Here is a 27,467-nt window from a genome sequence, read left to right on the forward strand (position 1 = left end):
AATATCTAATTTTTCTTCTAGGCTGAGCACCCGGCATATCTTTTATCTCGGCTTCGGAACGACGTGAGCTTTCGCTTGCACGACACCAAACGCTCTCTGGCACGGCTATAGAGAAAGCACGGCGTCGAAATGATGTTTATGTTGATGTGGCTTCGCACAAATGCACAGGGCGCTTGGAGGCCGTTGTTCCGATCTTTGAGGCTTGTTCTGCCGGGCCGCCCGACGGAGACGGCTCACCGCCATATTTGCGCAATGAAAAGTTGAAACGCTACATTTTAACCAATGCATACGCAATAAGCTGGTACGGTTTATGCGGATACAAAACACATTATGGTCAATGGCCGCTGAGTCGGGGATTTGACTTTACTACTTCTAAAACGAAACTACTGTTTAAGCGGGTACGGTTTAACGAGGTTTTACTGTATTCGCTTGAATATTCGAAGCCCGGTTGAACCTCGCTATAATGAAGTTATTAAAATTGGCAATTTGCTTCCATTGTACAGAAATTTCATTCTACAGTTAAACCTGAATATAATGAAATTGACAAATGCTCGAAAATTTTCATTACAAAGAGGTTTTTGTTATATGCAGTTTCAGCATGAAAATCAGAAAAAGAAATGCGCAAATTAAAGGACCTTGAAACGATTTTTACGATTTTGTACAAACGTGCTGAGTCATTAGGGTAGGTCTTTCTGATCATTAATTGACGCATCTAAGTGCTCCACGGAAAGCCTGTAATTTATTATAAGGCTTTAGAAATGTACATCGCTGCCGATCGCAGCACGCCGCTCGGCTGTATTTTCAGCCGCCCCTGACCATTTGACGCAAGTTGCCCTAATGACACTAGTAGGGGGAGGTATACGATTGGCTGCCCAGGGCGCCTCATCGTTAATTGTTCTAACTTTATGGTGAACAAATGTACTTCATAATAGTTTGAATTAATTTGTTTCTGTAAAAAGCAAGTAACAGAAAGAGAATGCACAAGTACTATTTCTCACTACACTCAAGCACCTCCTGCACAGGGAAAGCATCGACAGCTAGTGTTACAGTGTGCTCCGTGTTGACGACAGCTCTGCGGTCAGGGTTGATCTCAAACTTTCCTTTTGCAAGCGCAATGATTCGCCCTTGTTACGTTGTGGGCCACAAATGTAGCAACTGGCAACATCTCTGGCTGCGATACATTGCATCCTTCTGCAAGGCAGCAGATGAGCGTAGTGGCTGCAGTGGAGTCCTAAGCACCAAGTGCTGATGTGGTGGAGCTCACATAGGGCTCTGCGTGTTTGTGCTCTTTATCGATTTTTAATGTGGAGTGCATGAACATATGTGAGACCCTTATGACTTCTTGAAATCTGACCCCACAAGCCAAAAGTTGAAAGATCCCCAGCTTTGTTTAGTAACATCTAGAAATCGTTAAGTTCACACGTTTCTTCAGATTTGTTGACTTCTTTTTCGTTGCATTACGTACCTAGGAGGTGGAAGAGATCAAGAAGAAGCTCAAGTTGGACATGCATTTGGACCAGTATTTCGTGGATGCCAACGAGGTATGTGCGTCGTGTGGGTCTTTTATGGTCTTTCAGTTCTTGTTGGGAAGTGAAAACTCCCGACTTCTGGGGTCACGAGCCAAAAGTACTGGTGGTCTAAAGAGATAATTACTTTTTTTAAATAACTCCCTGCACCCTTTAATAGCCATCGCATTCTCCTGCTAAAAGCAAGGTTGTAGCTTCGATTTCAAGCCACAGTGTCTGAATTACAGTGTGGTCAAATTGAGAAATGCTTGTCATACTTGGATTTAGATGCACGATAAGGGGTCCTGAAACACCTTTTGAACATTGTAAGAAAACGTTGCCGATCTGTAGAAAAGGCCTCTGTGAACCTTTGAGCCAAATGTTATTGGACTGCATAGCAGGAAAACTATAGTCATATCAAAAACGGTAAAAAGTCACGTGCTCTCGCCTTTGCAGTTTCGTCATCGCAAGCAGCGAAGCCCACCTTACTGGCTGATTTTGTTATTGTGAGAACATTCTCAGTAATACTGTTATGGCTAATTTTGACTCAAATAAATTTAAGATATGTATTTCTGCAATCTCAAAAGCATAGAAAAAGCATTTCATCTTTGCGCTGCTGGTCTACACACAACAGTTGTGCTTAGCTGCGTCTGCTGCGTAGTGTATATACTGTGACCGCCATGGGGTGCTGTGACGAGCCCTCACGCAGAGTGAGACGCTCGGCTTTTGGGAGGAGCTTTGCCCCTTGTCCATCCCCTGTGTACCGTATTTACACGATTGTAAGTCGACCCTTTTTTTAAAATTTGAAAGTCTGAAGTTGGGGGGTCGACTTACAATCGAAACCAAAACATGGTCCCGCCAAAAAAAGCGATACCAACAAGAGCTACAACGTAGTTACAATTTTATGTTTTCTCTATGGCCCTACCCCTATCTTTTTGCTATCCCGCGTGTTTGTTCGCTTTTCGGAACGGTTTTTCAACATTTTTGAGAGTCTTACAGTGCATGCAACACTCATGGGGGGGGGGGGGGGGGGAGTGTCGATAGTTGATGGAAGCGCCGCTGTTCCCATTTGCGGCGACACCCTCAGAACGGTGGCGCTTGCGGGGGGTATCGGTAGTTCATGGAAGAGCAGACGCCGCTCGCGGGTTCTTCTTTCTCTGTTTAAAGGCATTGGAATTGGTTTGACCAACTTTTTGAGGCGTTCCACTTGACTGCCGGCTACGTGCTACTTCTATGCTTCCCCAGTCGTCATGAGTGCTGCAGGCCCACTAATCGTTCAGCACTCGTTAACAGCAGCGTTCAAGGGGGCTGCCATCCTTTACGCCGAAGAAACAAATCACTGCGCAGCGGGCCGCAATTTCGATGTTTCTAAATGGGTGGTGCGAGAGTGGCGACTGCAGCGAAGCGATATTTTCACCCTGTGACGGCAAGTGACAAATTTCCCACATGCCGAAGTCTGGATGTTTTCCGGAGCTGTAGGCTAAGCTTGCGGCGTGTGTCGCTGAAATGCGTGATTGGTCCCTGCCATTGAAGTGTGACGTGGTCATGAAACAAGCCCGGACCTTCGCCTTAATTTTAAGGTTCTGCTCCGCTGTGAGTACGAGTGGCTGGCGGCAGAAGACTGCGAAATCACGCCAACCGGACCTGTTAAAAGAGCCTCCGTTATGGCTGCATGTGGTTGGGTTCATTTGGCGTGGGCAGCTGTTCTGCAAGATGTCCTGGTGCGGTCGTTTGCTAAATTTGAAATTTTGCTGGACCACGACGCGCTGTGCGACCGCAGCAACGATGACGATGGCAGCACTAGTGAAGACGAGTAGTCAAGTGACCATGTCGGCTACTAATAAATTTTCGTTATCGAATGCGCCCTCGGGTATGCTCTCTTATTTTTTTTTTTTTTCCGGTCAAGCGATATGGGGGGGTCGACTTACATTCGAGTCGACTTACAATCGTGTAAACACGGTAGCTTTCAACATGCTAATGGAGGTGAACGGAGAGAGAAAGCCACTCATTGGTGTCTAACTCCACTTATACTTGAAGGATTAGAATGGCACGAGATTTGCGAGGCGACATCATTTATAGTGAGGCCACTCTGCCGTTAGAAGAGTGTTTTGGGCCCCTATAAGGAACCTCAGATGGCCAAAATTATTCTGGAGCCCTCCACTATACAGCATTGTTATAGCCCCAATGTTGCTTTGGGACATTAAATGTAATCAATCAATCAATCAGTTAGGTTTTGTAAATTTAAGCAATGGCTTGTTTTCTTTTTATTACGTCTGGAGTTCAACTACTATTGTGCTTCTTTGCCCCGAAGAAGCTTTGTGTTTGTTTCTGGTAACATGTTTGATGAAGCTGTTAACCTACAAAAAATCTCTATTCAAGAAAAAAGCAAACATTGTTTAGTAAAATGCCATTCGTCAGCATTGTTATAAAAGAAATGTTTCAGACCAGTTGCATTTCTTTTGCTTTGAAATTTCATATTTTTTTCTATTGTTGTCATCACACGTGGAGGATCATTGTCTCGCCTCGCAAACAGTGCAGCAGATGGGAGGACAGATGGTGGGAAGGGTTTCTTGTTGCGGTTGGAACCTGACTCAGAAGGCAGCATTTTAACAGCTGATTGCTGTAGAATTTTTGTATGATTACTGAAAGGTCACCCCTCAACTTATATACCGGCCCTTGGCACAACCTGACAGCACAACCTTTCAGCATCCATATCGTTATCGCCTCCATGGTAATCGATGCGGCCCATCGTTGATGCGGCCTACGCAGTTGGACCGATGCCATCTTCCCTTCTTGTGCAGAAATCGTTCCTGGCGTTGCTAATTTCCCGACAACCCGCAAAATGAGTACTAGTACTCGACGTCAGTTCATTGTGGCATTCAAAAAGAAAGTGATTGAATATGCTGAAATGCATGGGAACATGTCTGCCCAGTGGCACTTTGGCGTCTCTGAAGAAAAGTCTGCTATTGGCGAATGCAGAAAGTCAAGCTGTCTGCCTGTAACGCGTGGAAGATGTCTTTTCGAGGCTGCCGCTTGGCGCACCTGGAGCTCGGAGGCAAGGTGGCGGATTTCGTCCGCGAGCATCGTACCAGATCCTTGCCAGTGACAGTGGAACTCATCTGCGTCAAACCTATCGAGATTGCCCGAAAATCCTTACTGTCCAAAGAACAGTTCAAGGGCTCCATTTATTGGGGTCGTCGCTTAATGTGACGCAAGGAATTCACACTTCGACGGCGCATATCAATCTCCCGGAAGCTGCCAGAGGCATACGAGGACAGGCTGGTCAAATTCCAGCACTATGTTATCCGTCTCCGGCAGCAGCATGGCTACATGTTGGGACAGATGGGTAAGGCTGATGAAACACCGGTGTGGTTCGACATGCCATTGTCCACCACAGTGCGAATTCGGCACGAAGGATGTCGAGCTTCTTTCTACGGGGAATGAGCATTCGCACTTCACGGTGATGCTCGCGTGTACTGCAGACGGCAGAAAGCTGGCTGCCCCCATACATAATCTTCAAAAGGAAGACGCTGCCGAAAGAGGCTCTCCCATGAAATGTTGTCATTCGCATGAATGAAAAGGGCTATATGGACGAGGCCCTCATGCTCAGTTGGATCAAGACCATCTGGAATCGGCGACCCAGCGCACTCCTGTGGTGTCCGAGCATGCTCGTCTTGAATGCGTTTCGCGGGCTCTTGACCGCAAGTGTGAAGCAGACTTTCTGCGACGGGAGGATGGAGCTCGCCGTCATTCCGGGAGGCATGATGTCAACACTTCAGCCACTGGATGTCGTGCTCAACAAGCCCTTTAAAGACCATGTCCTTGAACAGTACAATTAGTGGATGACCGTCAACAACCCTATGACCCCAACTGGCTGGCTGCGCAGGCCGCCTCTCGCCACTGTGGCCACATGGGTGTCATAGGCTTGGCGCTTGCTGCCTGACAACATGGTGGTGTGAGCATTCAAGAAGTGTTGCATTGTCAACTTTGGACGGCACCGAGGATGACATGTTGTGGGACGCAGCCAGTGAAAAGCAGTCGTCTTCGGACGAGAGTTCAGACACCCCGAAGGAATGAGCAGGTGGCGAGGCTGGTGGCACCACTAAATAAAACGAAGTTTTGTGCCTTATAATTTTTATGTTGACTTCTTTGCTTCAATGTAAGAGGGTCGAGCTATATTCCGCCTTGACCTATATTCCGCATTATACGTTAGCAGCTATGCAGTTCTGACTTTAATCTGTTTTTTTTTGTTTTTGTGCTGCCACTTGGTTAGAAATTTCTTGTTTTAGTTCACATCCTGGGAACGTTGTGTTACTTCTTGCTGCGTTTTGGGCTGATATCAGTAACTGCAGAATTAATGCCTGTGTTTCTCAGTGTGGCGTGTGCAGCATCAGCATTGCAGATTCTATTTCCTGCTTTTGACAAATCGACTGTTCTGCAACAGAGTCATTGTAGACGAGTGCTTGTCTACTCTAAACAGTTTTCGTAGCGCAATAGGTACCAGACATCTGCCGGAATTGCATACTGGCTATGGCCTTCTGTTTTTGAGCACGAGGTCGCAGGTTTGAGTCCAATCTGTAGCAACAGCATTCCAGTAGGGCCATAATGCTGAAACGCTTACGTGTGTACTTAAATTTATGTTTGTGTTTATGTTTGCCTCAGGTGGTCTAAGTTAACCTGTGGATCCCCCGCTGTAGTGTGTCTCATAGTCCCAGTGTTGTTTTGGGACATTGAACCCCACATTTAGATTTTTTTTAGTGGGTGCAGGGGGGGGGGGGGGGGGAAGCAGAGATCAAGCAGCCTGGTGACAGCTATTTCCATGTGGTGCTGTAACATGTGTATACCAACATATTTACCAGAGATGCTTTTTCAGTATAAATAGCGAACTTGTTTAAAGTGCACAGGTAGATTTCATTCATTAGCAAGAACTGTGATGACTAAAGCGTGATCTTAAAATTGCCATGCGCTTGACTTGTGACGTGCTGTGTTGCTGCAATTTTTCTTTTTCTTCTCTACTACCAATTCTTTGTCAGCCGTACGTGTGGATATATGATCCAGTGCCACTGAGAACATGGATTATTGGGACATTACTTGGTAAGTCGTATGCTTTGTTGTTTTGCTAGCATTGTTTGTTTAGGGGGCCATTCTGACATGTTCTATGGTCATTGGATAGGATGTATGTGTTCATGCACATGTTCTGTGGTCATGATAGGATGTATACTCAAACCTCGCGACATCGAAGTTGTGGTTGCAGTGGAAAATTTCGTTAAATCCAGACTTTCATTAGTTCGAGGTTTTAAAGCTTCAATAGTAGAAACAACTTCACAGTTTCCCAAAGCATTCCTGGTAGATCTTGTTAGTAAGCACTTATAAACGAATCACAACAAGGTCAGGCCATAGTAGCGTGGTAATTATCCTGCCACTGACCACGTGCAAATTCAGGTGGTCAAAAAGAGGGTGCAGATACGTAGCTACTGCATTCAGTGGCCTATAAACGCTAATGTGTATGGCACCGTCATTGAAATGAAGTTTACACCAGATTGCCTCGACACCAGGCATGTCCGGCATGACTAAATGATAATCAATTCCCTGCCACAAGAATGTTGAAACACCACCCCCTCTGGTATCTGTATCTTTTCGAACGACTGCATAGCTCAGCGGCACGATTTCATGGGGTTCCTTATTACTCGCATAATGATCGCACTCGTGTAATGATCGCACCCCTGAATTTTGTCGTCAAAATTCGATTTTTTTTATTTCCCGTGTAATGATCGCACCCTGAACGTGCCGCAGCGATATGTCGTGTGCCAAGTCTAGCTAATAATGATTGTGCTTACCATCTGTCCAATGCTATGCGAACGACTCTTCAAGACAAACCAAGTGGTCTGCACGCACCAAACATTCTTAAGTAGATGGCTCATTTCATTACTTTCAACACTTTCCGCACTTCCATGACAAAAAGAGGTACAACCAAACTTACCTTTATTATGTGTAGGCTTTATAATGGTTGTGGTCAACAACAACAAAAAAAGGTGCTTTTCAATGCTTCTCATCTGCACTCGTGGGCAAGCAACAAATCGCGAGCGGCAACGATAGTAGCCACGTTTACACTGATACGTTAAAAGTGTACCTTATTCATACGCCAACGCTTATAACACAGCTAAGATATTCACCGCGCCCTTAGCGCAAACGTGCGGTATTCGGGTAGTAGTGAAGACAGATGCCGCAGTTTCTACAGCATGCCCCCCATGTGTTTCTATGTCACTGGCAGCTAAGCGTGCCCATCTGTTTTTGCCCCCTCGAAGTGGACATGGCTACGGTATTGCCGCAAACTTGAAGATATTAATGGTATTATTCATTACTAATACAGAAGAAACTGTTTCAATTCACGTGATGTACTCACGAGAAGAAAAAAAAAATCTCGTTCGGCGCGTTCGGTTTGCTCCGCCGGCCGCCATTCTTGTTTTGGTGTCCCGCACCCGCATCCCGCAGCAAGCGCAGGCCGAAAAAAAATTTTTTTTCTTTTCGCGGGAAATTTAATTCGCGTAATGATCGCACCCCTGAATTTGCAACAATTTTTCTGACAAAAGCGCAATCATTATGCGAGTAAATGCGGTTTATAGCTGCATTCAATCATATTTTTTTCACAGTAATAATATGAGGTTTTAACCCCAACAAAGTAGCTGGCAGCTGGTCCGTCTTATTCATAAGACTTCGCTCGTTAACATTCAGCAGCATTGGGGACATCGCCACCTGGAAAACCGGGCTGCTGGCTGTTCGTCTTTATTACGACAGCAATTGTATAGACACTCCAAACGCATTTCTGCTGTCGGCGTCACCGTGAGGTTCTGCATAAAGTCTAAGGATAGTAACAACATCGCCACACGCCCTGCACTGTAGGTGCGAGCGCAAGCATGCGAGGGGAGCCGCCAATCCTGGCCCAATCTTGCCCACACGAACGGGACAAAAGCGAAGAGAAAGCACAGAGATTTCCGCAGCGCATGAGACACCCTACGTTGCGAGGCACCGGGGGGGAGGGGAGGCAGGGCGCATTCTACTCCAGCTGCAACTGCGCGCGGCTGTGCGGCCGTACCTTGAGAGCAATCTGTGTGGGGGGCCGAGTCTAGATGCGGCGGCGGCTCGTAGCTTTGTGCATGCTGTGTGTCCATGGCTCTAAATTGCATTGAAGCAATAGACAGCATGAAGATCACTTCGCTCGCTCGGGATCGAATCCCGGCCATAGCTGCTGCATTTTGATGGGGACGAAATGAGAAAACACCCATGTACTTAGATTTAGTTGCACGTTAAATAACCTCAGGTGGTCAAAACGATTCCGGAGCCCCCCATTATGGCGTGCCTCATGATCAGATCGAGGATTTGGCATGTTAAACCTCATAATTTATATTTTTACTTTGCTCGCTACTGCTGCCACATTTCCTCAAGCCAGTGTTTTGACAGCAACTGTCCATGGTCATCGAGTGCGATGTGTTCATGTTTGCTGTGTGTGCTGACACCATGCTTGTTCATTTAGTTATTAGCAAGTGAACGTATACAAGTTACTACGACCTATGAAAGTACTATCCTCACTTCGTATGCTGTCTGCTAATTTGCTATCGCAACCGATCCTTCAACTTTCGGACGAAACAGCAACATTTTTTAAAAATTCTATAATATTCTTACGGCTATCATCCCAAGCACAACTACAACCATTTATCTGAACTTCGTCGTCAATCAGTGTAACCTAGTCCCCTCTGTTGCGATTTTGTTTGGTTATATTCCACTTTTTTAAAATGATTATTTCATGAATGCCGAACAAGTAATCTTCGCCTATGGAGTAACCAGAGCCTTTCAGTTTGGAGCAAGGCTGAAGTTCTTTAACTTCGCGATTATTGGCCCGATTCTAGGTGCACCTTCTTAGGTTCTACCAAGGCGGTGAATGCGCTCAATTCTTAATATTTGTACCTCCAGAGTATCCTTAAAAGTTGTCCTCAACACTGTATCATAAAGTCTTTCAAATGACTCGTTCTGCTATTCCTGGACTGCATAAATGATAAGATTCGACCTCCTACTTTGTTTTCAAGATCATCAATTTTTAATATCTTTCACACTGTTTTTTGTTCTACTATTCTCTTTATGCAATTGGAAGCATTCTTTTCTAGTCCACTAATTTTTTCAAGTTTCCTATCCATTGCGGATAGTTATTGATTTCTTACAGATTTTTCCTCTTAATTTCCCTTATGTCTTATGTGATTGATTCTAATTGCTTGGTTAGCTTGTCGTCCGCCGGCCCCGGATTAGTTTCAATGTCACTGTTAAGCAATAAAGGAATCAAAGAGAAGTAATCACATGAGATAGTATTTCACACAAACGACCATGGGCATGGCAGTAATATTAGGCAGATATTGTTGCCACAATAACACTTGCCATACCGCCTGCTTACCTGGGCAAGAAACAAGAACGGGTTGGAGGTCTGCATCATGGTATCACTGCCATGCTCACTGTCTAGTACTTTGGCGAAGCAAAGGTTTTAGCACTGGCTTACAGAACCGCGTGATGAGTTGTGTCACAGGGTGCTATAAATCTTAGATGCCATAGCTGACCATGCTTAGTGCTTGTAGCCAGTGCCCACAAATTAAAAAACAAAAGTGCAAGACGATACGTGTACTCGTCCTGAGCAAAAAAAAGTTTTGCCAGAGAGGCAGAGCGTTGATAGCGATAGCATCAATGCTCTGAATTGAGGTTTGTAGTTCTATCGGTGTCATGCGCGCTCAGGCAGACTTAACAGTTCTCACTTGATGAGCACGAATGCACTGTCAGCGTGAGCGACTGCTTCGCACTGTGTCTTGGAAAATTGACATTATGTGACTGCCAGCAGTGCATACATGGGAACCCAATGCGAATGCTACCCGTCTCGGCGCATCCTTTGCACTTGCCGTGGAGAGATTACCTTCAAGATACAGCACGTGGCCTGGGTTCATATGAGGCATGGAGGAGATGCATGTGCTAGAAGAAGAAGGTAGCTAGCCATGTGTTCTTGCCCTCCCCTGCTCCTGCGCTCCATGACAGCACGTGCTTGATCACATTACCGTTTGTTCGCTCCCTTCCCATCCGCTTTGCACAGAGGGAATTGTCAGCTCTCGTGTTTCCACGGGCACTGTGAGCGGTTGCACGCCCCGTGGCGCAGCGGTGTTTCCTGCATGCTAGATTCATCAGCCATACAGGCTCCAAGTACATGCTTGAAATGGTCGAAAACTTTGTTAAGTGGAAACTGTGTGATGAAATTACTTTGCTAAATAATGAAAAAAAAAAATTGGTTTTTCAATAGAACTAAGATTGGAAAATGAAAATAGTTAATTACATAGCAAATTGTGTTAAATCGAGGTTTATTATATTGTGGTTTTACTGTATATTCACTTCGAATGCTACACTTTACTCATAAATGCCGTTTTCAACAGTATACTATGTCACAAACATTCCTGGTGCTAAAATATGCACTCTTAAGCATTGTTCATTCAGATTTAATGGGACTGCCAGAAATGTCGAAATTATCTGAATGTCAAATTGTTGAATGAGCCAGGAAAACTACGAATAAAAGTTTAGCATTAGCCTGCGTGCCTTTATATAGTCGTGAAAAACGTTGCCCTTGTTTCGTATTTCACCACCCAACACCTGTTCTGGCACCACAATTTTTGTTATCGTGCGCAGATTATAAGATCTTGGAACAGGTTAGGGGAGGAATGTAAACTGAACTTCTACAGAGTGTTGAAGTGCCTGCAGCTGCGTGGCATGATGGCAACGGGGCACGGCACATTTTGATCAGAATAGATGTGCTTTTTCTTACTAAGTGCGTCTTCTATTTTGTCAGCAATGATCCGGCTGGTAGCAAATCCTCCATTGCTATTTACGGTATAGCTTGTTAATAAATCGCATTTTGTACAATTCCCCAGTGCCAACATTCACGATTGAGAACTTAAGAAATGACCCAATATAGTACACTTATTTCTTGCCAGTCAATATGTTCCTGAAAGACACGATCTTTTGGCACCGACGTTCAGTGTATCGCTAAACTGCAATCACATGAAACATTTTCCTGCTGCCGGATCCCATGTAAACAACAAAAGGTGTGAGGCACAGGCTTGTTCCTAGAGCAATAGGCACCCACAGCAGCAACATTCCAGCAGTACTCGCCCGCCCGTGTCAGATAAAAATGCTGTGACGCACTTGGTTTCCTATTCTGGTACCAGCAAATCTCCTCATGGGTCATGGAACATTGCCATTCACAACTGTTGCTGCCAACCCATCGTGATAACCATCTTCACCTATCTGTTTCACAGTGCATGTGGCATACGAAGCATACTGTACACTTTCAGTTGGCAATACAGTCGAACCCGGCTATATCGAAATCGCAAAAAAAAACGCCGATCAGTTCGATATAGAGCATAATTCGATATAAGCCTTCTAAATAATCCGATGTCATAAAAGCACATACCATTTGTAAAATCACTTTATTGATGAAACTAGCTTAGTCCTGCATGAAATAGTCCTGCATTTCTTTCTACATGGGCAATTTCGCTGCCTGCGACACACGCACTTCTCCACATTGTCTAAGGAGTCGGGAGAAGCTGAGGCCGCAACCTTCTGCATTTGTGCAGAAGCACTGGACTAGTGCGAGCGCACCAATCACTTCGGAGGATGTAGGCAAAGGGCCGTTGTTGATTTCCTCATTGTGCCCACTTTCACTTGTGCTTGGTACGATGTCGGCAATGTAGTATTCGTTTTCGGGCTCTCCCGTGGTCGCGACACTATCATTTGCACTCATAAACTCGTCCACTGTTGATTCATCAACAGCTTCCGGAAATTCTGACAGCTCGCTCGAAGTTTCGGCAACACCAACAAAGGCTGCGTCGCATTCACCAGAATTTACAGTCATCACCGAGCACGCGGAAGCCAGCACGGCTGAAGCAATTCTGGATGAACCACTCGTACACGGCCGTGCGTATGCGGCAGGCGCCACGGGCACCGGGGCGAGAGTTTGGCCGCTTTAGCCCTAATTTCCCCATTATTCTTCAAGATTGTCCTGAGAGTTCCTCGGCATCATTCACACTGCGGGGACACATCCGACTTCTCACCGCGTTCAATCCTGTGATTTCGAGCTTCACAACGAAAGGCAAGTTGTGCCGCTTCATCACGGCAACACTGCGGGAGAAGGCCCACAAGGCACACACACAGTGGACCAGAAAAGCACTGAGACAACTCGCACTTTCGCCATTTTGCATGACGAGGGCACAAGAGCCTCTGATTGGCTGTCTGAGCAAGCGCTGCAGGCGGGCCAGGATAATTTTTGCAAGGGGGTGTCGACGGCTCGTCCGAAGCAACGCAGTCGCGGTAGGGAGAGCGGTTAGATGGAGCCGTGCCATCGGGTTTCCCCGCAACCGCGAGGGAAAGCCAACTTCTGGGGGCACTTCTCCGCCGCTTGAGGTTCGATATATCAGGAGTCGCTGCTATTTTTGTTCGATGTAAACGTAATTTTTGCTATGTATATACTTGTTGTAACTATAGCGTGCCCGGAAATTGTTCGATATATAGAATAATTTGATGTAAACGGGTTCGATATAGTCGGTTTCGACTGTAACACAAACGCGCCGCCGTTGCCTGCTGCAGATGGCGTGAAGTGAGCATCATTTTTTGCTCTGACAGCATCATGGCATATTCCAGCGTTGCCTAGCAGCTCGATCATGTTTTGGTTTCCCATCGCTGTTTCAAAACGACCATGGGTGTCTTGGGATGCCCCCATGAGCTTAACGCGCATCAGCGTCTCATGCCTCAACAATTCAATTCCTGCCGAGGGGGCACATCAAAACTTCCCACCAAAATTCTCTGCCCGAAAAGGCTGCTGACCCAGGCCAAATTCGAGGAGCAGGACTGTAAGCTTGCCAAAGCCACAAAAACGACAATGCGCATCTTGAGTGACTCGGACTGCACCAGATGGGCACGGGCCGGCACCTCGTGCTGCAACAATTCACGCAGTGCTTTTCATTATGTAGATGTCAACTACAGTTCAGTTTGCAGAGTTTTTTAGGGGCTTCAGATGATACATTCTCCCGGTTAGTATGTTTTTCGTCTCATTTGTCTCAAAACTTGTGAACGAGATTCTCTTACTGTAGCTTGTGGGTCATAGTGTGAAAAACACTGACTATGACCCACAAGCTACATATGCACCATATGCACTGGTGGCTGCCACTGTGTTTATCCCATCTTGTTATAGTGCAAAAGGGCGCGAAATGATATGAAGTAACCACAGGACAGGAAAGGAGCTCATCGCTCACTTAGCGCTGAATTAAAAGGAAGCTACTGCTTTCTGCAAACACTTGTCTCAACTTAATGACCCTGTAATTGCTATTCAGGTTTTTCTGTCAAGCCAAAGCAAAAATGCCAACAATTTCAGCCAACATGGATAACTGCCAGAAATCACTGTAAACAAAGTTGGGCACCGTAGTAAACATATTGGGCAATGCTTAAGCTCTGATGATTCATGCTAGTTCACACTAATGTATGCGAAAATCATGGTACGTGTGACACTGGCCGGTTACATTTTGCCCTTTTTCTTTCCTGTGGGCCTTTTGTAAGTGTTTTAATCGGCATTACGAGTGCATTGTGTCTTTAAGTTAAATCTGGCGTGCACTTTATTCATTTTGCCAGCCTTCACTATAAGTGTCACCATTGCCCACATCCAAAATTTCTGCTTAAAGGAGAGTGTCTGGATTTGCACGACCTTTTAGGTCCAAATTGACTGCATATTTTTTAAACATGGCATCCTGCTTACTGTGATCAGATTGTACTTTGACACAGTGGCCGTGCTTCCAAGCAGTGGCACGATGGTGTGTCCTCAAGGCCAGTGAAGAAATTTGTTGCAAAAGCTGTGTTGAGGAACAGCCAATACTGTTCAGGGCCAACTGCAGTGAAATTTCACTTTTAATCAATCATTTTATATTGGTACTACTATATATTATCAAAGCACTCAGTAGTGCTGCAGGACTGGTCAATTGTCAGAAGTTTTTTTAACAGCTTTTAGACAGTACCTTAGCAGACGACATGGGCGTCTGGTCATTAGCCACTAACGCTGACAACGCTGGCCATGTTCTGCTATTAGCCGAATGTGGCCTCCGAGATCAACAGTTTACCATGGGTGCCGCCCCGTTTCGGAAGTCATGCTCGAGTGTTGCACTGCTTGTCAGCGTTTCAGGTTGTGCGTCATTTCTGGCGAGCAGTAATGGCTGCATTTTTCCAAGTTTCGCTATCAAAAGCGTTTTTCTTTCTGAACATTTTACGACACAACTTCGTCTGTGTCAGATTTTAAAATGTTGCAGAGGCTGCTTTGTAGCTGCTCTTTCTGAAACTAAGCTTTTTACAAGGTACAAAATTTAATTGACATTTAATGGTAGCACTGAGGTTCAGCTGAAGAGTAATATTGTATTAAATTTGTGTTAATCCTGCATTCTAAAGGATTTTTCACTTTGTTGATGGGTTCCCCTTTTTCTACAGTGGTGGGAGCTGTAGCTGTGTGCCTGTTCCCCCTGTGGCCACGGACAGTGCGGGACTACGTCTACTACCTGAGCATAGCCACTGCCTTCCTTCTAGGCATCATCATCTCCCTTGCTTTCTGTAAGTGTGTGTGTTCTTTGCAGTGCGTTACAGTGGCCTCCCAAAAGTGCTTCTCGGCTAGATGTTTTCTGTCTGTTGAAAGTTTAGTTTTAGCAGTTTGCTAATGACTTCAGCATCATTGAAAGCATGTAGCTCAAGAACAAGTTAAGAATTTATTTTTTGGCGAGTTCCTTTGCTTGTGCAAATGGCACTCCACACTGGATCTTGAAAGTATATTTGATGTGTGGGAGAAAAATTAGCTATATCACCTGTAGCAAACATGAAAAATAACCAGACAATTAAAAAAGTCACATGCTCTAAATCAATCTGATCAAGGGCTATAAAAAATAAGCATCAGTGACATGACTACCCATTGGAAATGGTAGAAAGAAACAGCTAGCTCATTTTCTATTATATTTTGATTATGCACTTTGCTCATGCAGCTGCTGGCCAATAATTAGGAACCGTGGGCAGGTATGCTAGTATAGTTGAGTCCGAAAATAGCATATTTAGCAAAACATAAGTGTTTTTATTCAACATGTTACCAAAAAGGCTTAGCAGGCACATGCGCTTGCATGTAACCTGGTCAGTCTGTGTTTTCACCACTGTCATGCTGTCACTACAGGTATACAAAGTGCGGTTCATGCATGCGGGAAATTGCCAACCCTTGGCAACTTGAACACAAGTTTACTACACTTCATGTTAACGTGAAAATCTTAGAAATTCCCACTAGGTGTCCTCACCAGCCTGCACATTGTTATGCCGCATCAAATGTCTGTAGAATCGGAGGAATTTGACCCTGTATCAGTCGTTACTCATCGCACTTGCTGTCAAGCAATAAATTCGAAATTAGGGGTGGCACTGCAAAAAAAGGAAAAAGAAAAAGAAAAGATTGAAAAAATGTGCCCCGACTAGAGGCAGAAGGCATTGAGCAGAATGACAGCGTTGACTGGGACCATCTGCCGTGACAATGGGCCTGCATGGCCTGAAATATTGTTGGGGTCCCTGGCTCACCAGTCCATTGTTAGGTACAAGATGGGACGAATTGTTTTCACACGAGGAAAAGCAGTCACTGCGGACCTTCAACGCTCGCTTGAGTGCCTGCGCATGTTTGCAGGTGCGAAAAACATCATATTGTTTCCCAGAAGATGCCCCCCAAACACGACGAATCACCATTGGAAGAGTGGCTTGGTTGCCTCCACATGTTTGCAGGGTGAAAGGTTTCCTCGTTTCCCTGAAACTGCATCGAAACATGACCATTTGTCCTTGAGGTGGCCCTCGGATGTTGTTGAGCACAGTGCAGGTTAATTACCCGATGCCTTCGTTTGCTACAGCCTTGGCACCTGTGTGCTGCTTGCTTAATTAAATGGCGAGCCGCGGGGTGGTTCAGTTCGTTTCCTGACTAACTTAACACAGGCTCGACTGCTTCACACACTTGAATTCCTTCACTCAACCTTGGCATACCTTTGCCACACCCAATATGTGTGCATATTCCAAAACCTCTACACCAGACGCGACCAAAGTTAGCCGACTAAAGCCACTGCTTGCCTATCACGTGAGGGCCTATTTCCCATCATCCCATTCCTCTAAATTTTTTATGTCTAGGCTTCAAAATTGTCACGTGATGCTCCATCCCAGTATTTTCCTTCCTCCATGCTCTAAGGTCATGATTTCTCATGTCTCTGAGGCCATACTTGATGTCTGGTCGAGGCTGCCAGAGGAAGTAATGTCAGCAGAGTCGGCGTTTGCTACAGCCACGGACAGAGTCCGGATAATGGAATGTAGACCTGGCAGCTGTCTAAAATATCAGTCGTCTATGGGGCCATTGGCGGTGCTGCGAAGCTGTCTGAATTACCGAGCATGTGCGAATTATAGATTGGTGACTGTACGCCTTTTCTTCAATAAAACTTGGTGCTGGGCTAGTTGGTGATGTATTCTTTAAAACTGATGGTAGCGATGGACGGACACGATGAAAAGATGACACGACGACGAGGAAACGCTCCTCGCGTTTTCTCGTCGTCGTGTCGTCTTTTCATTGTGTCCGTCCTTTTTAGCGCTACCATCAGTTTTAAAGAACGCCTTTTCTGCGTATCAGCGAACAGGTTCCACACGTCTGCTAGCCACAGAGTTGTCATACATTGCTAGCTTCTTCGTGCGCTGTGCCAATGCCGTTGTGCACCCGCAGTGTTCTTTTAATGCTAAGTATTATCCGAGTCCAGCCAGTTTTCTCTATCTGGTTGTCTTCATTCAACAGCAGAGCCTCTATGCATTCTGCCTCCGCTCGAAGAGCGCGTTGGAGTGGCCAAGCTAAAGGCGCAATCTGGCTTAATGCGGACATGATCCACGCGTGGCACAGTTATGCTACATCGGCAAAAAGTGGATGCTCTACAGTCTAGTGTGGCTGACACGGGAATAGAACATCTCCTGTTGCATGCTGGAGCCACTGGAAAAAAGTGCATCGTGCACTAGCTTGGCTGACAGCATGCTGGCCTATATACATTTCAGGTTCACTGAAGCGAGTGTGCTGTGTGTGCGCCTTCTACAAACAAAGAAGCGCTTGCTCGTCATGCACTTGTTCGCTTGAGCTACGGCAACAACTGATCGCCATGCTGCTGCAGGTCACGTTTAAAGCACAGGGTAAAATTTTAGCCATCTTAGCATCTCCGGCATGACTTATCGAACTTTACTGGCCGCTGCCTGGCACACTGGAAACGTCAGATTCGTTGACCAATCGGACAGTTATCGCCATCTGTAGGAAAGGATGATAAGTAGCTGAGGCTCGGCACGACCGGGCTGGAGGGGCTCGGTGCTAAGTGCATGTAAACTCAACTGTGGCCGTGATAAAGCTTCGGCCATTTCGCTCTGATGGCATTGCATTCCTACATGGCTTGCCACCGCGTCACGTTCTCCTTCGTAACAAATGCAGCACATGGTTCCTGCTAGTTTCTGGCGCTGTGTCAGAAAGGCTTTCGTTGGTCTACTTTGACGCATCTGGTGTAGAGACGTGCAAAATGTTCTGAAGATGACGCATTACCGGAAATGATCGCCCGATAATATTACCCCTGAATACAACTTGCCTTTCTTTCGTTTTCGTGCACCATCACTGCTCATAGTACTTACAGTCATACCAAGAACGCGTTTGCGAAGCAGACCTTGATGTCTAAGTGACTGTTCTGTTGAGATGTAGCTTGTGCTGCTTTGTCAACTTCGGTTTACATGCTTTGTGCGCGTTGGCTGGTCCGCGTCACACTTGCCTGCTGCGCCACGGTGCGCACTTGCACTCTGAAAGCGGTGACAGGAAAGATGTCCTCGACTTGTGTACTCCACAGCCATCACTCGCGTTCAAATATGTATTCGAGCACCTGACTGCCACGCAACACCTCACATGAGCGGAGCAGGGAGAACACACACCAAGAGAGACGCCCTTCAACTCACAGATGATGAGCAAGCAATGTGCCTGGCTGCCTAGGCGCAATGGAGAGATCAACAGTTGCGTACAGTTCTTCAATATTTGCCATATCCGCATCACTACTACTTTGTTGCAGACAAATGCGCATGAGTTGTCTGCATAGCCCGGCCACGGCGGCCGCATTTCGATGGGGGTGAAATGGAAAAACACCCGTGTGCTTAGATTTAGGCGCACGTTAAAGATCCCCAGGTGGTCAAAATTTCCGGAGTCCTCCACTACGGCGTTCCTCATAATCGGAAATCGGTTTTGGCACGTAAAACCCCAAATATTATTATTACAGTCGAACACGGATATATCGAACTCGAAGGGGATCACGAAATAATTCGATATATTAAAAATTCGATATAAAAAAATGCAGGCCCAGAGACTACCTGTGGCGGACGATGACCTACCGATCGGCGCATTCAAGAATGACAACTATTTCCGCACACACGCCGCAACGTAATGCTTTATTTGCGTGAAAAAAAATTGCTTATGTTTGTCTGCTTCTTCGCCTTGCAAATGAAATTAAAGATGCCAACCTCGATCTTATCGAGCCTGCTCAGGTGCGAAAGCCCGGTTCCTTCCGTGTTGCCGCAACAACGGCGAATCAAGCTGAACGCGGCCGCCACTTCAGTGGCGGAGTACGAGCGTGTAGCCGCCCCCTCGTCAGGACGATCTTCGTCGCCACTTGAGCTGTCGGCCTGGGTCCCTGCGACTGCAGCTACAATGTCCTCGTCGGCGAGGCTAGCAACAGCCTGAACATTGCTGTCAACGTCCACAAAATCGTCAGCAGACACTTCGGCGGGAACGGCAGCCCGGAAAAGGGACGACAACTCGCGAAACGCGTCGTCCATGCACTCGTTGTCGCCGTCTTCGCAGGTTTCGGAAAGTTTGGCCATCACGAGGCCTGCCTTCCGGAAGCAGTTGGCCACGGTATCCTGCTTCACGTCTCTCCAGGCGCCCGTCATCATTTGAATGGCCCCCAGCAGGTCAATCTTAAGCTCGGAGCCCATGCAGAGGTTCATAAAGCCTATCAATGAGTCGCCTCCTGTATCCGACTTTGAAGGACTTAATGATGCCCTGGTCGAGCGGCTGCAACTTTGCTGTCGGGTTCGCCGGCAGCGTGATGTTTTCGAGCTCGCAGGTGGTATGATGGGCCGAGCAATTATCGACGAGACGGCAAGCGTGACACCCCAACTTGCCCAATTCGGCGTCCCACGCTTGCAGCCATTCCGTAAACAGCTGACGCGTCATCCACGCTTTCTTATTGAAGGCGTAGCGAACGGGGAGCTGCTTACAGTTTTTGAAGCAGCGCGGTGCCCTTGCTTTGCCGATCACAAAGGGCTGGAGCTTTTGAGAGCCATCCATGTTAGCAGCGAGCAGAACGCTCACGCGGACTTTGCTCATCTTGCCCCCGTGACACGTGGTGCCCCGGTGTGAGCGTCTTGCTGGGCAGCATCTGCCAAAACAACCCGGTCTCGTCGGCGTTGAAGATTTCCGCGGGTGAAAACTTCGCGCAAATTTCCGGCCATTCCTTCGAAATCCACTGCTGGATATCCTGGCTGATGACGGCTCCGCTTTCCCCAGAAATGGTTTTGCCAACTATCTTATGGCGGTTCTTAAACCTCTGCAGCCACCCTGTGTTGTCGGCGAAGTTGTCATCACCGAGTGCAGCAGCAAACCATTTAGCTTTAGTTATTAGCATTGGGCCATCCACCAGAATGTTCTTATCCCGCACCTCTAAAAACCACGCATAGAGGGCCTTTTCAACTTTCTCGTGGGCAGGAGTGCGCACACGACAAGCTCCGGATGTTTGTTGCTCCACCGCTTTCGACTTTATGTCCGCCTTGTTTTTTAACAAGGTGCTTAGAGTGCTCCGAGGAATCCCGAAGTCGTCTGCCATTGTCGCACTTTTCTCGCCCGCCTCAACACGCTGAATGGCTTTCAGCTTTGTCGCAAAGTCCAGGTTCTTGCGCTTCTTGACGCTGCTTGTGCTTGCTGCGGCCATTGCTTCCGCGTCAGCTCACCACGATCCAGTCACACGTGTCATGAGACGCACGCAAAACAATAATGAAAACAAAACACAAGAACGCGCACAAAACACAAGAATTCACGTGCGCCACCTCCGCCAACAAAGCGCTCGCGATGGCCACCTCCGAGGGCGACAGCGACGTACGAAAGGCACGAGCGGAGGTTGGCTGAGCCAAGCAACAAGAAAAAAAATAGGCAAAAGGAAGAGGCCGCCGGCGCCTTCGTTCCTGGCTATGCGGGGGAAGGATGAGAGACATTGGGAGAGAGAGAGAGAAAAATAAATGCAGTTCCGCGGAGAGCGGGCGCAGCGGGAGTACAGTCCGAGCCTCTCTCGCTCTCGCATTTTCCGAGCCTTTCGGGGGAGGCGCGGAGCTCGCGGGTGCAGCGAGTGCCGAGATCGCGCGGTGTTCTATATATCCAATGGCGGGTAAAAATATCGTTCGATATAAACGTACGAATTTCTATACTTTAACACAGAATTTTCAAGGGGATAATTTACGAGTCCGATACAGACAATAATTCAATATATGTGGGTTCGATATATCCGTGTTCGACTGTATTATTGTCTGCATAGGTGCTATATAATAGCTGGTAATAACAAAATTTGGCAGTTACCGTATTTACTCGCATAATGATCACACTTATTTGTCAGAAAAATTGACGCAAAATCAGGGGTGCGATCATTGCGCGGGTTAAATTTCCTGCGGAAAAAAAAAATTTTCGTCCCACATTTGCTGTGGGACACCAAAACAAGAATGGGGGCCAGCGGAGCAAGCCAAACGTGCTGAACACGATTTTTTTTCTTCTCGTGAGTACACTACATCCATTGAAACAGTTTCTTCCATATCAGTAATGAATAATATCATTAATATCGGCAAGTTTGCGGCAATAACGTAGCCATGTCCACTTTGAGGGGACAGAAATAGATGAGCGCACTTAGCTGCCCGTGACATAGGAACACATGGCCGGCATGCTGCGGAAACTGCGGTACAGTCGCCGACCGTTTATTTGGACCTGACGGGGACTGCAAAAATGTCCGAATAAACAGATGTCCGAAAAAGCAGATTAAGGGGAAAAAAAATGAAATCCTTTATTTGCACGCACTTATTCGGGCTCGACAGTAGGCTTGAAGAAATCATGAATGCACTGTTGCACGCTGTTCCGTTTACGTGCAATCAGATAAGCCTGAATCTCGGAGCGGGTCGTACGGTCACTATAGGCGGCTGAAAGTACAGTCACTGCTTGTACACGCTCCACATGCGACGGCAGCGTAGCACATGGTGCGTCAACTTCCAACTCGGTCATCATCCAGCAGTGCAGCAGAAACCTGACGAATGATCTCGCCGTCGTCGAGTTCTGTGCATGTCAGTACAGAAGTGCCAGCACCTGTGAAACTGTCAAATAAGACGGTGTTCGGAATTGCAATGCAACCACTGCGCAAGTCTCGACAGAACATTTTCCGCGTCTGTAGGGAGCACATCGGAAGGCGACAAATCTTAGGCCTCCCGGCACCCGTTTGCCGGCATTCCCCGGCGCAGTCTGCATGGGCACTGTCGGCGCCATTAGACACTTGACGCGATGTTTTCATATGCTGCGTTGGATCACTGGAACCTCGACACAGCACACAAAGCAAACACCACTATGCCAACACCAGTCGCACAAACGAAAAACGTGGCCTGCTCGCAGCGTCCTGCGCGAAGAAACAAATCAGCTGCTGGATTGTCTTGACATGGCTTACTAAGCTGAAACCGGAACTGCTGTAGAACCACTCTATCAAACCAGGCAGAAACGATGATGATGAGCGGGGATTTGCAGTAGCAATTCCTCCTTTACTAGATGCCCACCGCGTTGCTCGCTTTCCCATTGTAGCGGTGTTTCCCTTAGTTCAGCACAGATTCCGTGAGGCGGCACTCGTTGCCTTTTTAACGTCCGGCGAATGTGGCAGCGACGGCTGAATGCATGCGCCAGCGCTTTATATGCACAGGCATCTGTTAGCGAGCGTTATGGCGGGCCTCCGAGAAGGTGACGGATGCCATGGTAATCTCAGAGGCCGCAGCACGTGATCTAAGTTGCAGGCGTTCGTCATGAGAGGCGTTCGTTGCCTTTTCGCGGCAACGAAAAAAGGGAAAGGGCACGGAGCCGAGTTTACCAGACAACACGGCAGGCATCTAGTAAAGGAGGCATTGGCAGTAGCGCCACTTTGTAAGGCAGCAAGGAGGCTCTGTTCAAAACAAAAAGGGCATTCAGCAAGTCGAACCATGCATCGGTCAGAGTCGGTGCATGGTGCTCTCGATCGAGTTGGCTCAAGGAGTGTCAGAAAAATCAGATGAGAGGTTGCAAGGTGTCTGAACTTTCGGCAGTTGTTATACATTATGTTCTATGGGGAGAATGGCGGTGCCGCGAAGCGCGCCGAATAATCGAGCATGTCCGAATTTTCGGATCCTAATACGGCACGTTTCCACTAAGAGCGGGTGAATATCTTAGGTGCGTTACAAGCATCAGCGTATGAATAGGGTGCACTTTTAACGTATCAGTGTAAACGTGGCTACTATCGTTGCCGCTTGCGATTTGTTGCGTGCCCACAAGTGCAGATGAGAAGAATCGAAAGGCACCTTTTTTGTTGTTGTTGACCACAACCATTATAAAGCCTACACATAATAAAGGCAAGTTTGGTTGCAGCTTTTTTTTTTTTTTTTAGTCATGGAAGTGCGGAAAGAGATGAAAGTAATGAAATGGAGGCATCTACTTAAGTATGTTTGGTGCATGCAGACTGCTTGGTATGTCTTGAAGAGTCGTTCGCATAGCATTCGACAGATGGTAAGCGCGATCATCATTAGCTAGACTTAGCACACGACATATCGCTGCGGCAAGTTCGGGGTACGATCATTACACAGGAAATTTTTTAAAAATCGAATTTTGACGACAAAATTCAGGGGTGCGATCATTATGCGAGTAAATATGGTACTAGCCTCACGGCTTTGCAAAGATTACTTTGAAAGTCCACACTAGGCATTTATAATCAATTTAGCCCAAGTGAAATTTCGTTGCAGTTGTCCGTTAATAAACACGCGTTTGTTGATGATCTGTCTGTGGTGCCTTCTCTGCACCGTATCGACGAGTCTGGCTGTGGCGCCCTTTGTGCGTCGTGATGTAGAGGAGTGTCATGTCCTATACTGACCGCACTTGCAGTGTAAACCTCGCGCAAACCTATCTCCACAGCATATCAACTACATCAGTTATTATTTGCATGGTATATGGCAAGCACATGTGCGTTGGACCCTGCACCAAAAGTGCTTGCTGCTGCTGCGCCAGATTGACTTTTTGCCTGCACCAGGACCTGTGCTGAAAGGTGAAATGGCTGTTCCACCACTCGGTGCATAACCTTCACTGCATTCATCACGTACCTCATGGTAGGCCCGGCGAACAGTGCATCTGCCTCTGATGAACCATTGCCGTCACTGAGATCTTTCATGCCTTCTACTAGCAGCATGTCTGACACCTCGTCTGTAGATACGGTACCATTGTCGGCATACAAAAAGTCGCCAAGTTCAATGTCGTTGGGCACTCCGTCATTCACACCTAGTGCATCCCACACTTCTGTGACATTAGGTGGGCTTGAAGGCTCCTCTTTGTCTTCGCAGGCTCTAGCTTGGACCATTTTGCTCATTTGGGTCTTGACGAAGTAATTCGATATGGTCTGTGTACTGGCTTCCTGCCATGAAGCGGCAAGCATCTCAATCACTTGGTAGATGTCAATCTTCATCTGCTGTTCAAGGCAGATGTCCAAAAGAATCTTTCGTATGAACCGGCAACAGTAGCAGCACTTGAAGCTGTCAATAACCGCTTTGTCAAAATTCTGTATTAGAGACGTTCAGTTTGCAGGAAAATACTGTAGCTCGATCTCGTCATGGTGTGCGGATCAATTGTCTATCAGCAAGGAGATTTGGCAGCCTTGTTGCTTGACGTCTTGGTTGATTGACCTCCTTTAACGAGTCAGATGGGAGTGCCCGCAACATCCTTGCTTCAGATTTGGCCACTTATGTAACTAGTATTCACTTTCTTCCCTTAAGGGAAAGCGTTAGCTCGGGTGCTCTTATCTAAATACATGTAAAAGGAGAATTCGTTTTTCTCGGCAACCACTGCACCGAATTTAGCGAGCTCTAATGCATTCAAAAGAAAAACTTAAAATCTAGTGACTGTTGGTTTCGAATCTTTTATTTAGGTCGTCAATGTTTTATCAAAAAGTGGCAAAAATCGATTATTTTTAAAAAATGAAACTATCAAGTTTACAACTCTGTAACTCAGTAATGAAAAATGGTATCAAAATTCTGTGAATTGAATCTAAGAGGGCATCTAAAGCAGACAAAATTTATATGTTACACATGAATCTAAAAAAATTTAGTAATATAAACATACAGGTTGTGCAGAATCCTTGTACACAACGTAACAAATTCACTTAAGATATAAAATAACATATTGAATTTGTCCGCTTTCAATGATCTAGTGGATGCCATTTACAGAACTGCAATATCTGCCCTTGATGCGGAGTTATTAATTTGTAAACATTGTGCTTCTATTTATTTCGAGCTTCTGAATTTTTGAAAATCTTTTTAACACAATTCAGGCCCTAAATCAAAATTCTGCTTCCAACAGTCACTAGAATTTAACTTTCTCTCTCAAATGCAATAAATTTCATTATAATCGGTCCAGGGGTTATCTCAGAAAAACGTTCTTGCGGTTTGCACCTCTTTGAATAGGCCACATAGGAGTTGGGTTCAAGCTAAAGCTTCCTCTTAAAGCTTCTAGGCCAGACATTTCTTCCAATAATTGAGAGTAATTGCTTGTCACTGCCGTTGCTGCTGGCACAAAGCAAAACCATCACACATAGTTTCCTTTGTTTGCCACCACAGCACTGTCCTTTAACACTTTCCTATCCGTGCCTATTCCCATCGATAGTCCACTTTCGATGATTCGAAATTCACACTTTGCCGCTTTCCGAGCGCTCTTAGACAGCTGGCACCATTTATTGAATTATTTAGGAACCATTTAGTCTGTTTCGGGTTTCCGCCATGCGCAGATATTTAAAACTCCTTCGGAGGAAGGGTGTGGCTGGTGCAATGAGCGCTTGTAGTTTCCAAGATGGGGTCAACGTCGCACATTGCTGATGCACAGAAACATCCCATTGCAACTGATTCTAATGCATCTGCACGTGAAATTTTGGACTTTGGAAGCAGTGCTAATACGCAAGACAACTTCTGTTTATCAGATTCCCAAACCGTGTCTCGCTTTCTTCACCAAATCATTGCAAAGCTGCTGTGCACTGATATAAAGATATGCTTTGTGTTCTAAAGGTCACAGTTCTTATCTGCAGGTTGTTAACAGCCTTTGGCCAGGAGGTGATCTTGGCATCACATTAAGGCTAGTCAATAAAATTAACATTTTATTTTATGTCCAAAATTTTTTTTGCATAGAAAGGTGATATTTGTTGGAATATGCACAGGTCCTTCGTGTGGAAAATGTATATTCTGAAATTTTCTTTAAAGTTTTTCTGTATGAAGCAACAATGACGTTTTAGAGCACAGCTCCTTGGCGCCCGCTGCCGTGTTTTGCGTCGGCGTTGTGCCTCGCCGCAACCAGCACTGTAGCCGGGGCCAGTGTGCTTCTCTAGCTGCATGCGCTCCTGGTGCCATCTCTCACGCGAGCCTTGCTCTTCCCCTGTCCTTAAAAACCGGATCACGTGTTCTCACCTGTCCTCTCGCCCTCTTCCTCTGAGCAGCGCTGTTGCAATGACTTTCGCTGCTACCTTCCACTGCGCCCTCGCCGTCCTTTCTCCTGCTGTCGTTTCACTGCCGCGGTACCGGCAGCGGGCACTCCTTGCCACCTCGTGCGTGATCCACGGCTCTCCGCTCCTCTGTCTCCACATCGCATGGCTGTATGGCTCTCAGTCCTGCCCCTCACTTACCCGTTTGCGGGGCGGTTTCCTCAGTGGCATTAGTCACCTCTGGCAGTGGTTGTGCCTGGTTGTCCTTCTCCCGCCTCTACTCTTGCCCTATACGTCCCTTTACCTGGCACAGTGTCATTGTGGTGACTCGAAAGACAGTTATAGCATTTCATCCTCTTACTTCTACTTCCCACCACAACCTTGTGTGGCCACCTTGAGGCCTCTCTGTGAGTGAATGAGTGTGTGACCTCTGCTCAAAAACTCAGTACCCCTGTCCTCCACCCGTTTCCCCATCCCACCTTAGAAGAAACATTAAATAATATTTGCCCATCTCCCTCCCCTCCTCTTCGCAGCGGTGACCCACTAAACGATGGCACGTCGCCAGAGTGCCGGCTCGATAGCGGCGGATCGCAGTGTGTGCTGTCTAATCCAAAACGCAGAACCGCCTCCATTTGGCACTGCATGTTCTGAATGTGATTGCCTCTTGAAGTAAGGCAGCAGCGGCGCTCATAGATTGCATTACGAAGAAGCGTAATTGTCGAGGAATCTTTTTATATAGCTTTTTTTTCTTGCCACGCAATCTTTGTTTATTTTTTTTTTCAAATGTTTAAAATAAACTTGTTGTTTGAGAATTGTGCCATTGGAAAGAGAATTTATTCCTCTTCAATTTGATAACGTACATTTTAGTATCAAGCATAATCTAAGATAAGAAAAAAAGATATTTAATAAACTACCCAAAAACTACTGCTTTCCCTGCTGGCAGGAAAGTGTTAAGCGCCAGTGTGCAACCCGGCAACATCAAATAAAACAGCCATCTGGTCAACGTTGTACACATCAGCTGCCTTGTGGCAACATAAAATGTCTAGCAGCTTCTCAGCCACCCATGAAGCCGAAGCAT

General features: G+C 46.4%; 1 protein-coding gene across 1 annotated transcript in view; it reads left to right on the forward strand.

Annotated features, from left to right (window-relative positions):
* The window catches only part of Trp1 (translocation protein 1), a 50,950-nt gene that overhangs the window by 13,959 nt on the left and 9,524 nt on the right, over positions 1-27,467 (forward strand). The window contains exons 5-7 of the mRNA XM_065447825.1: positions 1,470-1,541; positions 6,539-6,599; positions 15,048-15,167. Coding sequence (XP_065303897.1) covers positions 1,470-1,541; positions 6,539-6,599; positions 15,048-15,167 — 253 coding nt within the window. The remainder of the gene's footprint in view (positions 1-1,469; positions 1,542-6,538; positions 6,600-15,047; positions 15,168-27,467) is intronic.

The sequence above is a fragment of the Dermacentor albipictus genome, chromosome 2, assembly GCF_038994185.2.
Source record: "Dermacentor albipictus isolate Rhodes 1998 colony chromosome 2, USDA_Dalb.pri_finalv2, whole genome shotgun sequence".
Lineage (NCBI taxonomy): Eukaryota > Metazoa > Arthropoda > Arachnida > Ixodida > Ixodidae > Dermacentor > Dermacentor albipictus.